Source organism: Leuresthes tenuis, unplaced genomic scaffold (assembly GCF_036924035.1).
Source record: "Leuresthes tenuis unplaced genomic scaffold, fLeuTen1.0.hap1 SCAF_3, whole genome shotgun sequence".
NCBI classification, from domain to species: domain Eukaryota; kingdom Metazoa; phylum Chordata; class Actinopteri; order Atheriniformes; family Atherinopsidae; genus Leuresthes; species Leuresthes tenuis.
This window is the reverse complement of record NW_027325357.1, coordinates 15,294,548-15,310,737: the sequence shown is the minus strand read 5'-3', so window position 1 is coordinate 15,310,737 and position 16,190 is coordinate 15,294,548. Positions and strand designations below refer to the sequence as shown.

Below are 16,190 nucleotides of genomic sequence, written 5' to 3'. Positions count from 1 at the left end.
ATATATTTGACCTGAATAGATTGTACGATGGCTAAAAAAACTGCCCTTTTGAAGCAGTGTTGAGAAGTTTATAAGAAGATGCTTATATGAAGATGCTTACACTGGTAACGTTTTTACATATTCATTTTTACACAATGATTATCTACATGTTGGTGGCTGCAATATGCCACAGACCCCCTTAACACAGAATAGGATAAAGGAGATATGAAAAGTGAGTGAATGCATGAATGAAACATTTACATTTGTAACTTTAAAGTAGGTGTAATAACGTATAAAGTATTTTTATATCTATAATATTATACTATATTTTAATATCTACAAGCTGCATTCATGGTAAGAAGTGCTACAGAATTTCCCTTTTCTTTCTCTTTTAAATCTCTTTTTTACCACATGGTGAAGATAAAGCTTAGTCTAAACGTGAAGCGTTTGATTTTCTCCATTCTACATTCTTACCTATGATCATGAGCTGTGTGTAGAAACCAAAAGAATGAGATTGCAACTTACAGCAAAAGAAATATACTTCCTCTAAAAGGTGTCCAGGCTCACACGGAGGGACATGGTGAGGCATTCAGTTTTCTCTGAGGCAGTCAGAGTAGAGTCAGCTCCTTGGCATCAAAAAGAGCCAAGTGAGTTAGTTTAGGCATGCAGTCTGGCTGCCCTCCGGACCACCAATTTTTTTAATACTGACTCACAATACGTAAATATTTAAACTGCTTTTAGTGACAGCCGAGTGTGGCGGCAGATCTATCCCATGTAAAATCTTTGGCAAAATCAACATTTCCAAATAGGAATCAACAAACAAATGGGTGTTATGATGGTGACTTTGTCCCACTTTTATATGCATGATGGGATCAATTTCTCTGAGAGAAAATAATTCAAAATATTCAATTTCGATTGACAAATATGATTTATGGAGTTTATACATATTTAGAGAGAGGGAATGTGTAGGAAATAGGAAGCTCATCTGGCATAAATTTAATATAATATTAACAGGAACGTTTTGTTCTCTATAAAATCATAGAATCCTAGTTTTGTTACCGTGAAAGAACCATATACATTGACAGACTGGATGAGTCTTCTTCTGCAAAGACTGCCGCGTAGCACCACACTGTTCCTATCATAATAATGAACAAACCAACCACTGGCTCAGCTTTTTGATGTTTTTTGCATTTTAGTGGAGGGGATCCAATTGCTCGGAAATCTTCACAGCTGGACGCCATTTAATCCCACACAACCCCGCTTTGAATTGATGCTTTTCAGTGCATCTGTTATGATACGCATCTACCACGAAGAACTTTAGTCCAAATACACAAAGCAAGTCCTTATAAATAAATGTTACAATACTAAATAGAGCGAATAATCAAACCACCCTGACACAGTGTGAGCCTAAAAAGCTGAGACAACATAATAAATCTTTATTATCTGTCTACTACAAAAATGCATGACGTGACTTAACAAATACCCACAAACGCAGCTCAACCACCACAGCAGCAAACTTCTGCACAATAACACTGCATGAACATCAAATATGCAGCAGAATTCTGTATTCCTAAACTTTTTAAGGAACTTCTGTCCAACAATGTTTGTCCTTCATCTGCAAATTTTACAAATCTGTCCTATTGTGTGACTGTATGGCCTCATATGCGTGGTCATATATTCGTGAAATAAAAATTTGTAGAGCCACAGTGGTTACTTGATTGCTTTTTTGGATCTCATCAATCAAAACGTTTTGCTCTGAACATTCAGTTTCCAAAGAACAATGCTACTGGAAACCTCAAAGTTATTTTTCTCATGGGATTGGTAATGGTCTTTATTTCTTTGTGGTGCTCTGGGTTTCCATGTCCTGTATTCTTGTCAGCTTTAGTTCTCTTTTATCTTGAAATCAGTTGTCCTTCTGCACCACAATGAGAAAAAAATTCCAGTTTTGTCTTGTTTTATTTATTTATTTTTGCCATTGGCCTCGTCTCTCACCTGGTTTAAGTTTACTGATTGCCTTGCACCCACGTTGTATTTGTCATCACCTCACGTCCTGTTTTTTGATTTTACCAAGTCCCCATCAGCGTTAGCCTCCACATTCCCAGTTTGATGGTTGTTCCCTGCTGCTTGTTTTCCTTACTTTGGACTCTGTACATGTATTATTACTTGTTTATTAAGTAATCCAAATGTATTTTGATCCTTCCCTTACCTGCCTCTCCATTTACTGTTGAAAAATAAAATTTTCACAAGCAACATATTTGTGTTTAGCAAAGAAGAATTCCATTTACCCCACATAAACCATTGGGCCAAACCCATCTATTACTCAGTAGACTCTTGATTTTGATGGTAACAGATAAGTTGTAAAGTTTTTTTTCTTTTTGTTTTATTGTTTAAAGGGGTGGCCTGAGCAATATACAGTATCTAAAATGTAAGACATGAAATAATCAGAGAGAAACAAAGGATGACAAACCATGGACATTATTGATACTTTCAATTCATAAATATTGGTTGATACAAGTTTAAAATTGTACTGCATTAGTAGCCTTAAGGATATGTACATTAATTATCATTTCAAACTGAACTTGCGTTAAAAGGAAAACAAACAAGATGCTTTGCTGTAGCAAGAGAATAATTACCGTCTATTTCCCCTCAAATCTCTGGAGTGTTTTGTCATTTTCACTTGCATCGTTTCTGTCATTTTTTTCTGGCTTTCTTCATTTCTTTTCTGAGATACAGTTTTGCTATGCCCGTTGTACACTGCTCACACAATACAGCTCAGTTAGCTGCTGAACCATGGTAGAGCATTTAACAGCTTAAGGGCCAGATTAAGTCCTCATTGGACTTGTGTGCATCAAGTCACCAAAAGCCAGTGCCGTGAAGCATGAAGAGTGGACGGTCTTATGTTCAATGGCTAACACACTTATTGACTTTGGGGTGACACAAAACTCTGTCAACAACCTAACTAATCAGATCACTGAAAATACAGAAGCACCATTACAGGCTACTAAAAGGGACACAGCAAATTATAAAAACAGATAAATGAGTGTTTTGTTGTCCCAGGCTTTCTATTTCTCTTCTGGTTTATAACAGACCCTAACAAATGAAGGACCTGGTAAATGTGATCAAATACATAATAACAGTTAAGCTCTATTTAATTGTGCAAAAATTATTTTATCTTCGGATTGTTTCCTGACAATAATGATACCTTCACATCTGTTTCTATCACTATAATTTAGAGTACTGCAATAGGAAATAAATACTAATATCATTATCCATTACTATGCACACACAGTTGACTGTAACCCGTGATTCTATGCTCACTGCATCTTTTTTTTCCCCCTTAGATCCAAATGAAACATGCAAATACCATAGTTTCATTATAGTTACTCTGAAGTTGTTTTTGCCTATTGTTTCTAACAAATTACAACAACAACAGCCCGATAACTTGGTCGACACACCTGGGTGGAGGTTGTAGACAGTGGCTCTAGACTGGCAGACCAGGGTGATGCCTCCCTCCTTTCAAAAAGAGGGACCAGATGGCACCTCCTGGGAGAGTCTATTTTATGTTGGAGAGAAGAATCTGGCAGAGTCATATTCAGATTTCTGAGATTTCTGTGTGTTTTTTATCTGGGTCGTGGAACACTGGACCAGGTCTTAACCCTTGCAATGATATTTAAGGACTCATGAGAGTTTGCCCTGCAGCTGCAGATGGATGGATGGAAATGGGTTTTTTTTCTGTTTCTGTGTATAAACTTGACTTTCACTCTGTGTCCTCATAGGTGCCTCAATATTTTTTTTAAGTTTAAAACCTTGTTACATTAAATTTGAAAATTTGGCTACTACTTAATCAAAAAGAGATCGGGTGATTATACTGTATGTCAGTGTTGTATCATGTTGTATTTACAGCTTGTTTTACTTAAAAAAAAGTAAAAATCTGTAAATTATAGTTTAAGGTTAAGATAATCGCAAATAATCCAACAAAAGTGCTGAATTGGCTGAAGTGTTAAAGAAATTACCCCATCTTATGCCACAAAGCTGGTTGAATCATCACCATATGTCAAGGAAATGAGCTTCTCCGTGGCTTTGAAACAGAAAATTTTGGTACTCCAAACTGTTGCTGGCTGTGATATCCAACTGACTTTGGCATTCAGCATGTAGATAAAGGAAGGCAGCCATGTTTTAACATGAAAAGATATCCATCTAACTGCTCAGCAAGACATCAATGCTCTGTGTGCCATCATCTCTTTGGCAAAACATGTGATCACTTGCAAAGAATTTAGTTTTATTTGTTTTTCTGAAAAGGTTCACTGTTATGGGTCTTACGTTAACTCATATTCTATCATTTGTTCCACCAGTCTAAAGACCATTTTACTTCTCAGTCTCTCAATGCTTTCAATTGGATTAAAAGAAAGAATTATTTTTACATTCAAAACCACCATAAAATCCATCATACACAATACTGCCAGCTATCCAATACATGCAACATACATCCTCAAGTTTGAATACAGAAGTGACGGATGTTTGGTCACGTGTGAGTGAGGTTAATCTATTCCCTCAGCCCTCCCCTGGTCAGTATGCTATGTGTTAAGCAACACTGCTAACCAAAATATGGAACACATTCTAGACTTTTAGTTCACTTCAACTTTAACCTTCAGAGACTGCAGGGTTACTTCTTCTTTTTTGTAGTTTATGCTGCATGCTGGGAACACTCAATCTCAACATACACACATATATGTTCCAGGCTTACAGGTTTGGTGCACCACACAAAGCCTGAAATGCTATTTCTGCTGAATCCCTTATCAAGCACAGTCAGTGCCTTTGGTATTGCCTGGTCACTAAAAAGCTTCCTGCAGGAGAGTTACATGAGAAATTTGATATCGCCTCTCTCTGTCTATGTGGAATTTAAGACATACACTGCCTCAAGGCTAACATAGGTACAAAAAGCTGCATCCTGCTGCTTCTTCATTGATACATGCTAAAGTAATTATGTTCACCTTCAAACAGCAGCGACTTCAAAGCAACCACCAAAGCATTAAGTGGAGAACAGCTACTTCGACAAGGCTGTTTAAACGTCCACCAGGAGTCCTGCAACTGTCATGACAACTAGAAATTACGAATGTACATTATACTCTCACATGAATTTGCTGCGTTTTCTGTCTTACATTGACACGAGTATAAGCACAGTTTATCAGATGCCAGTCTTATAATTGCAGTGAAGAAGGTGTCGCTGCTCTCTAGATATTGAAATATTCTCAAAATGTTATATGAAGACTCAAATATTCTTTTAGATACAAGCGAAGCAGCGTCATCAAACATGTCAGTGCATTTTAGAGTTAGTTGAGGGACTCGCCTACAACAGACAGAAACGCCTTTCTGTTTTTTAAATTGCTCAAAGATCTGGATTGTATGTAACCTCCGTTCATCTATGTTGAAACATTAACTGTACAACCACATATGGTAATGTTAAGAAGTGCTTTAGGGAGTAAAAGCAAGCATTGTGGAAATCTAAGTAACAGCATGGCCTTAAAGTTTTGACTATGGTCCTGGACTATGGTTTTCCAAGCTACCTCAGCCAAGAAACCACAACCTACAATTGCACTAACTGATGATGTTGCCTCTAGTATCTTGAGTATCTAGTATCTTGATGGTGCCTCTAGTAGCTTGAGTATCTAGTATCTTGATGGTGCCTCTAGTAGCTTGAGACAATTAGTCTCAAGCTGTGGTCAATGGCTGCCGGCAACTTGGAAATTCATATCTCTTTGGAAAATATCAAAGAAAACTGAAAATTTATTCAGTACCTCAGGTTTCTTTCACATTTGACATCTTTCCCAAAGAATGCAACTTGCCGAACAATCTTTCTTCTCCTATTCTTTGGAGCATTAATAGTATATATATATCCCAATTTCAAAAGTAAAAACTCCACACTATAAATATTAATTAGCAGAGATAGACTCCTTTCCTTAAGTGCATTTGACAAGAAATGAAATTTTCACTCACACAACATAAATTATAAAACAGATTGTCAAAGTGGATAAATGCTCCTAAAAGATTTTTTCAGTGTATAGAACTGTTAGCATTAAATCTGTCCATGAGATCTTCCCTAAACAAATATGCAGATGGCTGAGGAATCTTCTGTTTTCTCTCATCAAAGTTTTTTCTTATTTTTACCCTTGCACCAGACAGTCTTGCTTGCTCAGCCATGTTAGTAATAACTGATCTTAAGTTTTGCAAAATATTTTGGAACAGCCAGCTTTTAATAGAAGGCGGGATGATTGATAGCTAAGGTGGCTATTTTGATGTTGGGTTACAATAAAACAGATTCATGATTGAAAACATGTTTTTTTGAGACAATTGAATCAGCTTTTTGAACATTGTGAAAGCAATGAACAGGCTCTTATTGTGCACTTCAGTGATGTATTGGTGCACAAATCAGTTTGAACATACATATCTGCTTAAAATATTTAACATTAACTATGAATGATTTGATATGAAACAAAATATAAGATTGAACAGTCCCTGTACTAGCTGTCACAAGACTAAAATACTATATCCTTGGTCTTTTATCAAATATTTAGTCTGAAAACTTCAACTCCAGATGATCCAATCTCTGAATTAGAGCCTTGCATTCTTGTCTTGTTTTTCATTACTCCCTATACATCATCTGACCAGCTGTGACTTCCCAGCTCTAGGAAACAGTGATAGATTTCCGGCTGGTTGCTTCGTGTCATAGATTCTGCTGCAGACTGATTTATGCGTAGGAATATAGCCAAGCCACATTTATATGTCACCTTAAGTGTGACATGAAAGGAACATAATTGGAATCTGTTGCCTGCCATCTGATGCACAATACCCACTGAAAGATAAAGAAATGGTAATTCTCACTTTTTTAATGAAGGGACAAAAATAACGACAGCAGCATTCATGTTCAGCTTTGGTTTCTTCAGTCTATTAATTAATAGAATCTTAAACTATCTCAAAACCAGTGACAAATGTAACGTACAGCACTATACAGCCCCTCTGTGCAATATACAATTTACACATATCTCGAAAAGAGGTTTTTATTCATTTATTTATATGGAAAATTATGTCTTTGAGTCACAATGTTTTACTGTCTTTCTTTATTATTTTTATTGTTGTATGTAATGTGTGGGGAGCTATTGCAGTCTTGTTGTATCCTGTGTACAATGACAACAAAGGAGATTGGGTCTTGTTAGGTTTAATGTATTGATGTACCTGAGTCTTGGAAGTGTGCTTTGAGGGAAACATTTTGACTAATTCTTTTAAGATCATTTTTACAAATAAATTCCTCTATGAACTGTAAATATCACATTTCTCATGGATCCATGTTTAGTTTTATATTTTCTTAATTACTGCTTTGTTTTTGCTGTAAGTGGCTGTAATGAAAAATAATTACTTGCTTGTTGACTTACATTTTAAAACTGTAATTTAGTGGCAGATCATTTTTCTGGTATTATTACTGACAAAAAACATCCAAATCCAAAATGACGTTGCATAAAAACTGCTGGTGGAAAAGTATTCTCTTTGTGCCAGTCTTATCTTCAGCACTGCTTTAGTTATCATACACAATCTTACTTCATGGTGACTTAAATCTGATTCGAAAATCAGACAAAGATGGACAAAGCAGCATACAAAGAATGTAAAAACTGAGAGGGAAGCTTCAAATTGGAACCAGAGTCTCCTGGAGAATAATTAATGTGACATTTCCCTGACATTTAGTCCGAGGTATAACAGAGGAGCCTGGAGACGGTAGGAAAGAAGGAAAGATATGAGCCCGAGAGGGATAAGGAAGACAAGGCAGACAGAATATGAGCAGAACATCTTGACAAATAAAGCAGCTTCAACTCACCTCCTTGTGATAGCTTTGCTTAGACATTAAAGTATAAGCAGAGCAGTCCAATTACACACACACACACACAAACGAAAACATAAATAGATTAATGTTCAATACCCACTTCTTCAGTGATAAAAAAATTGTACTTTGGTTGCTTAGTTACCATTTGTTTTGTGTTCATCTCTAAAATTCACTACCTGTTTACAGGCTGTTACATTCCCATCTCTGAACCAGGATAAGTGACGAGCTAACACAGAGTCTGTGGTTGAAGCTAGACCACTCAACAAGCCCACAGTTGCCTATTAAAAAATACCTAAGACAATACATCAACCCCTATTACTGCTTTTAGTAGCGTGGTCTGTGGTTTCATGTTGCCCTTTTAAGCTAATTAGGAATTGATAAACTCTACTTCTTGCTGTGAGAAGGTTGCTCTGTTTGTATGGCAGACTGTCCTACACTAAAGCTTCAAAACACTACTAAGGAGATGTGGATTAATATCAGGGCAAAACACGCCTAATGTGGACACTGGACATATAAGTCTACTCATCACTGTGTAGATAATGAGAGCCATTGATTTGCAGAAAATATTCAGCTAAAACAATCTGCTGTGTTATTGTCCAAAGTGAAGATGAGTACAGATTTGGTTCAGCATTTCAAAAAGCTTTTCCATTGATATTTTGATAAACTGCAGAAATCAGAGTGTGAGAACGGAGATGGCAGCGTACGGTTGTCTCAAAGTGGTCATCTTTTTTTTGTATGCTACAGCACTTCCTTAGCTCTAACATAATAAACATTGATTTTGCATCTCTTTTATTCCAATGAAGAAGACATTTCACTGACACTTGCAGCACTCCTCTCAGCCTGTTTGTGGGTTAGAGCAGACAGATCTCACAAATTCTCACTGCAAAGCATTAGCCAGCAAAAAATTGAAAATAGTTTCATTTCCATTTCCCATACAATGCTTGTTGCAAGCTAAAAAGAAGGCACGGTGCTCCTTTTAGAAACAGTGCTGGAAAGTAAGACTGTCCTCTTTGATCCTTCATAATCATCCAGCCTTGAAGAGTTTGATCAAAGCTTTTTCATGCTTAACACTGCTGTGGTCACTCAGGTTGCATTTGTAGGGTTTACTCTCTGAAGATCCTGCTGAGAACCAAATGGGTCTTTCGCACCGACGAAGGGTGAGCACTACTGATAGGAGCTGCCAGATGAAGCTTTCAGATATGGACATAATGTAAACTGGAGCACACTGCTTGGATGTGAGCTTATTCGAACAAATAGTTTGTAATATTTTGATTGTTCGGTGTGTCCCGAATGATTAGTTTGATGCAGATCTGAAAACTTGACACTTCATGCATTGGAAAACTTTTGTTTTGCCTAAAGGCAGTTATCTATCTCCTCCTCTCAGTGCACAATCACATAAAAACATTGTGCTTCTATGCAGAGGCCTTTCACGGTAGGTGCCTGTGCAAAGACTTGATATTTAGTTGCATAAAACAAGCTTCAAAGTGTTCTGAACATCTGCGTCTATGTCCATAAGGCTAATAAATAATACGTCATGCTTTTATGCAGCTATACATTCAAAAACATGTCTTCTGAAGCTAGGTTGTGAATATTCATTGACCAATCAGAACTGAACTGGACTGAGCTGAGTCAGAAGTTTAAAAAACAGTACATGAATCTCAGCATCAGATTTGACCTGATGCTAACAAGCTGATGTGGGTGGGTAGAATATTTAGTGCATTTAATTCATCTTGTAAAGGGCAAGTTAGAACTCAAAATAAAATCCTTTCAGCCCTTTCAGCATTTTCAGTGCAAAAAATGAAAATGTCATCATATTTTATGTTTCTTGAAAAAAATTGCCACTTCTCAAACATTCTGTTTGTTTGTTTGATGCGGGACTGATTTTTTCACACGTGTATTTTGTACAAATAATACTCAATGGTGGGCGGGCGGGCCTGATATTTGAAGTGACAACAAGATCAGTCCATGATCAGCCAGGTGATTTCACTGGCTGCAGTCTGCAAGGCCACTTGAAAAGCTAAACTATTCTTAACTTTCCAACGCAAACTACTCCAACAAAACAAAGCAGTATATAATATATAGTATATAGTATAATTGTCAAATTATATTTGACAATTATTTGACAATACATGTAGTCATCCCTTTAAAGTGAAAGATATCAAAACCATTGACACCTGTCACGCAAACATCTTCTTACGGTAGCTGTCCATTCTACCAGAAACCACCCAAACTTACTCAGAATTACTATAGTAGGAACATATATTTGCCTACAGTTTCTGTGCAATCATATGCAGATATTTGCTGATAGAGATTACTAAGTAGGATTTCTGACTCCTGTTGGTGTTTTTATTCATTATTTTCAATAAGTGTATCAAAGTGGTTGACAAACTAAGTGATTGGCATTATCATCCAAAAATAAAGTAATATTTGTGTTGCTTTCTTTACATATTTACTGTGAGTTCACTTTTATGCTTTTTTTGTCAACTTGTACATACAACTTCTATCCGTATCAAGCTAAGAGGGTTGCTTCTACCAATTACATGCTCAGTTCACACCCAAAATCCAATGGCATTTACCTTTGCTGCAACAGATGAGCTCGGCTTTTCCAGTAGATCCCAAAGTTTCTTTCGTTTCTCTGCACAGCAAGTGTTGTCAAACTCTTCTCCCTCTCGGTCTTTTAAATTGTCGGCCTCTCGTTTGAGCTCCTCATTCATTTGCTCCTTTTTCTGGTGGTACCTAGCCTGGCAACATGACTCCAGATATATCTCATCAATGCCCCAGTAGTCAAGTTCTTGACTAAATGACAGGGCGCACATTTCCTCCATCATGTGCAGCTTACCCGTACGGTAAAAGTTCAGAATTGAAGTGAATGCCCCTGGATGTCGGTCAAAAAAGTACTCGTTCTCCTCAAGATTGTAGTCATCGCACACTTCCATCAAAGATTCATGAGAGTTGCAATCTCTCAACTTTCCCAAACGTGTTCGTGGTAGCCTGTCCAACGTTCGCCACAAGACCTCATGTGGGAGACCCCCAACATTCAGCCTGACTCTGCGGTAGCATGACTTGCTGCGAATGATGTCCACTGGTTCAGGCGGCAGGGATGATGTTGACCGAGAACCAGCTTTATTTAACTCCAAGGATTTTTCCATGATGACTTTGAGTTGAGGAAGTAAACATCCAGTGCTATGGACTGCAGAGAATTTTCTTTTCATTCATTATGGTGTCTAGAGTAATCACAAAACAAAAAGAAGCCATTAGTTTTCAAGGATTTGGCCTTAATCTTGACATATGTTTGCTCACCAATGCACATAGGTGCAATTTAGTTCAGTCAAGTCATGGAAGGACAGAATAATGAATCATTAAGTGTAAACTAAAGTCGCTAACATCTAACAGTGTTGTGCTTTTACTTTTCACATTAGCAGCCTCTGACAAGCTGTCAGGAGATTTGTGACTCACTAGACTCTGTCCTAATATGGTGGTAACAGTTTGTAGTTTTTAACTTTCAACAGAGGTCTAAAATATAGCATTCAGCACCACTCTAAGGTGCCAAAAATAAATGCAGCAGTTCACCAAAAGATTAAACTGAATTACAATCGCTATTCCAAAAAGATTGGGATACTGTGTAAAATGTAAATACAAACAAGAATACTATGATTTACAAGTCTCAAAACTACATTTTTATTCAAATTTGAACATAGAAAACACCAAATGCTGAAAGTGAGATATTTTACAATTTCAATTAAAAAACATCAACTCATCTTGAATTTGATGGCAGCAACACAACTCAAAATAAATTGGGACATGGCCATCTTTACCACTGTGTAGAGTCCCCCCTTCTTTTAACAACAGTCTGTAAACATATGTGAACAGAGGAGACCAGTTGTTGGACCTTTGAGAGAAGAAGTTGTCCCTTTCTTGTCTCATATAGGATTCTATCTGCTCAACAGCCCTGAGTCTTCTTTGTTGTAGTTTGTGTTTCATGATTCACCAAATGTTTTCAATTGGTGAAAGGTCTGAACTGCGGAAAGGCCGGTTCAGCACCTGGACTCTTCTGCCACGAAGCCATGCTGTTGTAATAGATGCAGTACGGAGTTTATCATTGTCTTGCTCAAATATGCAAGGCCTCCCATGTCAAAGGTGTTATCTGGAAAGGACCATTCTCTACAACCTGTATATGCCTTTCAGCATTGATGGCGGCTTTGAAACTTCTGCATTGAAATGTGCAAGCTGCCAATTCACACTAATGCATCCGCACACCATCAGAGATGCAGACTTTTGAAAGGAGTGCTGATAACAAGACAGATGGTCCCTCTCCTCTTTTGTCCAGAGGACATGGTGTCCATGAATTTCAAATTTTGATTATTCTAACCACAGTTTTTTTTTTACTTTGATCTAAGTCCAGTCTCAATTAGTTTTGACCCAAAGAAGATGCCAGCATTTCTGAATCATGTTGACATTTGGTTTCTTCTTTGCATGGTAGAGCTTTAACCTGTATTTGCGGATGACGAAGTGAAATGTATTCACAGACAATGATTTCTGGCAGTGTTCCTGATCCCATGCAATGATTTCCATGACAGAATCATATCTGTTTTTAATGTATTGCCCACTAAGGCCCTGAAGATCACATGCATCTAATATTGATTTTCAACCATGTCCCTCGTGTGCATAGATGTTTATGATTATGTCTCCAGTTTCTGTGACAATACTAAAACTAAAACTTCCAATGTAATTATGCATTGTACATTCAGGGTCTTTACAATTTCATGTTGAGGAAAATAAACTTGCTTCATGATTAGTTTCTTGAAGATTGCTGAACCTCTACCCTTTTTTCCCTCTGAGAAATTCTGCCTCTCTAAGGTGCTCGTTTAAGCCCGAACATGTTATTGACCTGTTGCAAATCAACCTAATTAGTTGCAACATGTTCATCCAGCTGATTCTGTTTAGTACCACTTACTTTTCCACTTTTGCAGACATGATTTATGAGATTTGCTTTTTGTTTTTATTTACATTTCACTTAGCATCCCATTTTTTATTTTCTTTCTTGGAATCAGGGTTGTAAATCTACTTATTCCTGATTTTTCTAACTTCTATCATCTTTGCATCGCTATCTTCAATGATTCAGATGAACCACTAAGAAGGTCAAATTACTCACTGATTGAACAGCTAAAATGGCTACTTTCAAGCAGTACCTTTCAATTCTAACTCTGTATGCTTCCCAGATAGGCTTATACATTGAGACCAAGCAAAAGTTTGCAGGATCCTGAAAACCTGATCTGAAAATAACCTCTTTAACGTGCTCCTGGTCAGGGAAATTACAGCTAGACAAATTATATTCCTGTTATGTCAAACTATTTCACTACTGACTGCTGCTCTAAGATTATTGTGACTATTATTTCTTTTTTTCTGTTCTGAATCAACTACAAAACCTTTGCAACCAGTTAGGGGTTATTGAGATGACTCACACATATTATCAATGCAAGGAACCCTAGCTTGCCTTATTTTGTATTGCTTTCATCTAAAATAGCTACGAAGGGAAACCTCATTAAAATAATTCCCAAAACCCTACTCAGACTGGCACCCAGCTCGGAGCTGTAAGGTCCAAATGACAAGAACCGAAAGCACTGGCCAGATGAGCTCAAGAGCATATGATTTTATAGAAATCAAAACTTAGAATATAATCATTTTTAAATAATTTTTCAGTATATCTGCTGGACCAACCACACGTGGTTCTTAAGGTGACTCATGCTAAACCAGCCTGCAGAGGCTGGTTTGAGGGTAATTTACGAGGTTATAACAGAGACAATGTTTTGGAATGTGGACAAATAGTCCACATCTTGTTAGCTCAGAAACCAAACCAGAAAATTATGTTTTCTAAAAACTACATTGACTTACTTCATTTTTGGAGACTATATCACTAACAAAACTATATATCTTGCATGTCTTATGGAAGTCTTCACGGATGCACTCAGTCTGGAGGGAAATAAGGGTCGTGCTCAATTAATTTGATTTGATCGTTTGAATATTGCATTTTCACTCTCTCTCTCTCTCTTTTGACGCCCATGCAGTACTGTGGGTGGGACGCAGGACGAAACAGAGATGAGTGCGGTGAAAAGTGAACGCTGTCCAGTCCAGAGGTGCTGAAACACCGGAAAGTGCTGCTTTCGTTTATGCATTTTGCTTTCTCCCTGAATCACTAACAGCCTCTCTTGGGGATGAAGGCTGATTGACAAGAACACGTCTTTTCATTCCTTTTATGACGGCAGACGTGGCACTAGCTGCATACTCCACGTACTATATATTGTATTTATGCTTGTATGAGAGCGAGAGTCCAACAACACATCAGGCCTGCAGATGTGATCTTGAAGTTTCTAATACTTCATAAACGCAATTAGGCCTGACGACTCAGTCAAAATAAAGAAATTGCTATTGTAAGATAAAGGTTAACATAGAGTGCATGATCTAGAATGCAGACACTGTTTTGTCGACCTGAGAACATGCTGTAACAGGCTGCAGGATACACACACAAAAAAAACAGGTATCAATTTAATATTCAAGGCTTCGACAAAAATGTTCAGCATCAAACAAACATGACTCCTTCATTAGCACACATTGCTATTTTGTGAAGCTACAGAAAGAGGATGGCGAGAGCAAAAATCTAAAAGTGCAATTTAGTGAAACCTCAATCGCTGAGCGTTTCTCGTATTTTCAGAAGATGAACGCTCCATATTGGTGCAGCTTGGATGCAGAGTGCTCCAACAATCATAAGCTGTTTCAAGTGACAGGTTATATATGATTCAAAGTACAGAGATGGAAATAAGCTTAAAAATACCGTGGTGGGTTGTTGTCATCCTGCACTGAATAAAACCAGCACGTACCGCTCTGTGAACAATCAGTCTGCTGCCATAAGCGAAGATGAAGCATTTGAAAACAAGAGGCGTCGATATTGGTTTACTATTGCCAGGGTTTAACCCATTTCCCCCTCCTCTGCCTCCAACATAACAGAGGAATCTTCAGCACGATCTACTGCCTACCCGCCGGTTTCCTGCTCCGCATATCTTGGTACAATGTTTCCCCTGAAGATCAACAAGTATGCCGACAGCTCATTTTGACAGACTACCTGTGTTCCCGGTCAGCTGTGTGAGGAGGCGCCGCATCTCAGTGAAGGTGGATCCATGGCAGCTCCGCGCTCCCCGCCACATCTGTTTAACTCATTCTGCACCGCGTCCTCGCACTGTAAACACTCTGCTGGGTGCTGGAAGACTGTAATCTTAAATAAAAGCCTAAAACTGTGCATGAAAAGATGTGCATGGGCTCATATCAGATGATCAATGACCAATAGGCAATAAATTGACATCAGCATTTTTATTTTAGGTGGGTGGATTCTTGCTACAGGAAAAAGCATTTTGATTCCTTTCAAATTTAGCAAAAACTAGAATAAAATAATTACTTTCTAGATAGAAGTTATATAACAACAGATGTTTTGGCAGTGGGACCTGGCTTACTTCTAAGTATCAAAGGCAAAGTACTTAGCAGAAAATGGCCCCCAAAAACCTATGCATTCTTTTTTTTTATGATCAGTTCTAAATGGAGTCAGTTTAAACTATTTAATGCCTTCGGTTATGCTGATGTAATGTTCATTTGTCTCATTCTATCGGGTCCAAATCCAAAAAAAGGATTGAGTAAAGTTGTTGCAATAGGAGAGCTTATTGGTTCAGATAGAAGAATATAAAATCTGATGTAACAGAATCATCTCAATGTTTTCATGAAAAATTCATCATTTGACCTAGACATGACAGTACAGTTTATTAAATGATGCTATCTTTAAGGTTTGGAGGAGAAAACAAATCATGGTGGATGGAGATCAACAGCATCTCCACTTCACCATGGTCTAGATGTATCTTTTTTATACTTTCATACTATATTTTCTAAGCCCAAATGTTGATTTTATATTCTAATGTTAAACAAAACTAGTAAGAACACACGATAATATAGCACAATGCAGGTAAAATGTTATGGATAGGGTTTGGATACTATAATACAGTGACGTAAGATTGTTTTCAAATGAAATTCATACATGTTTTACAACAAAACTCCACTTGGATAATTATGTATTTCCAAACGGCTTTTTATTTTTTTTTGCCCTCAAAACAGTTTAATTAGTCAAAGTCAAAGTCAAAGCACAGTCAAAGCAAACTTTATTGTCAATCAAGCATTACAATGTTACATTGCAAGCAGACTGAAATTGCATTTATCTAACTCCAATGTGCATGAGAAGCAGACAGGAGTTAGAATGGTCGCTGCCATCCGGGGCGGATAATTAGCTGCCTAAAAGTTCTTGAAA

At 37.5% G+C, this 16,190-nt stretch overlaps 1 protein-coding gene across 3 annotated transcripts in view; it reads right to left on the bottom strand.

The window, feature by feature from the left end:
- kcnb1 (potassium voltage-gated channel, Shab-related subfamily, member 1) overlaps positions 1-15,040 on the bottom strand; it is a 39,610-nt gene extending 24,570 nt beyond the window's left edge. The window contains exons 1-2 of one of the 3 annotated variants that reach the window (XM_072382028.1): positions 14,967-15,040; positions 10,426-11,073 (exon numbers count right to left, since the gene is read on the bottom strand). In XM_072382028.1, the coding sequence (XP_072238129.1) occupies positions 10,426-11,061 (636 nt within the window). In that variant the 5' untranslated portion in view covers positions 11,062-11,073; positions 14,967-15,040. Of the gene's footprint in view, positions 1-10,425; positions 11,074-14,678 lie in introns of all 3 variants that reach the window. The other 2 variants (XM_072382026.1, XM_072382027.1) reach the window with 2 other exon arrangements.
- Positions 15,041-16,190: the final 1,150 nt, after the last annotated feature.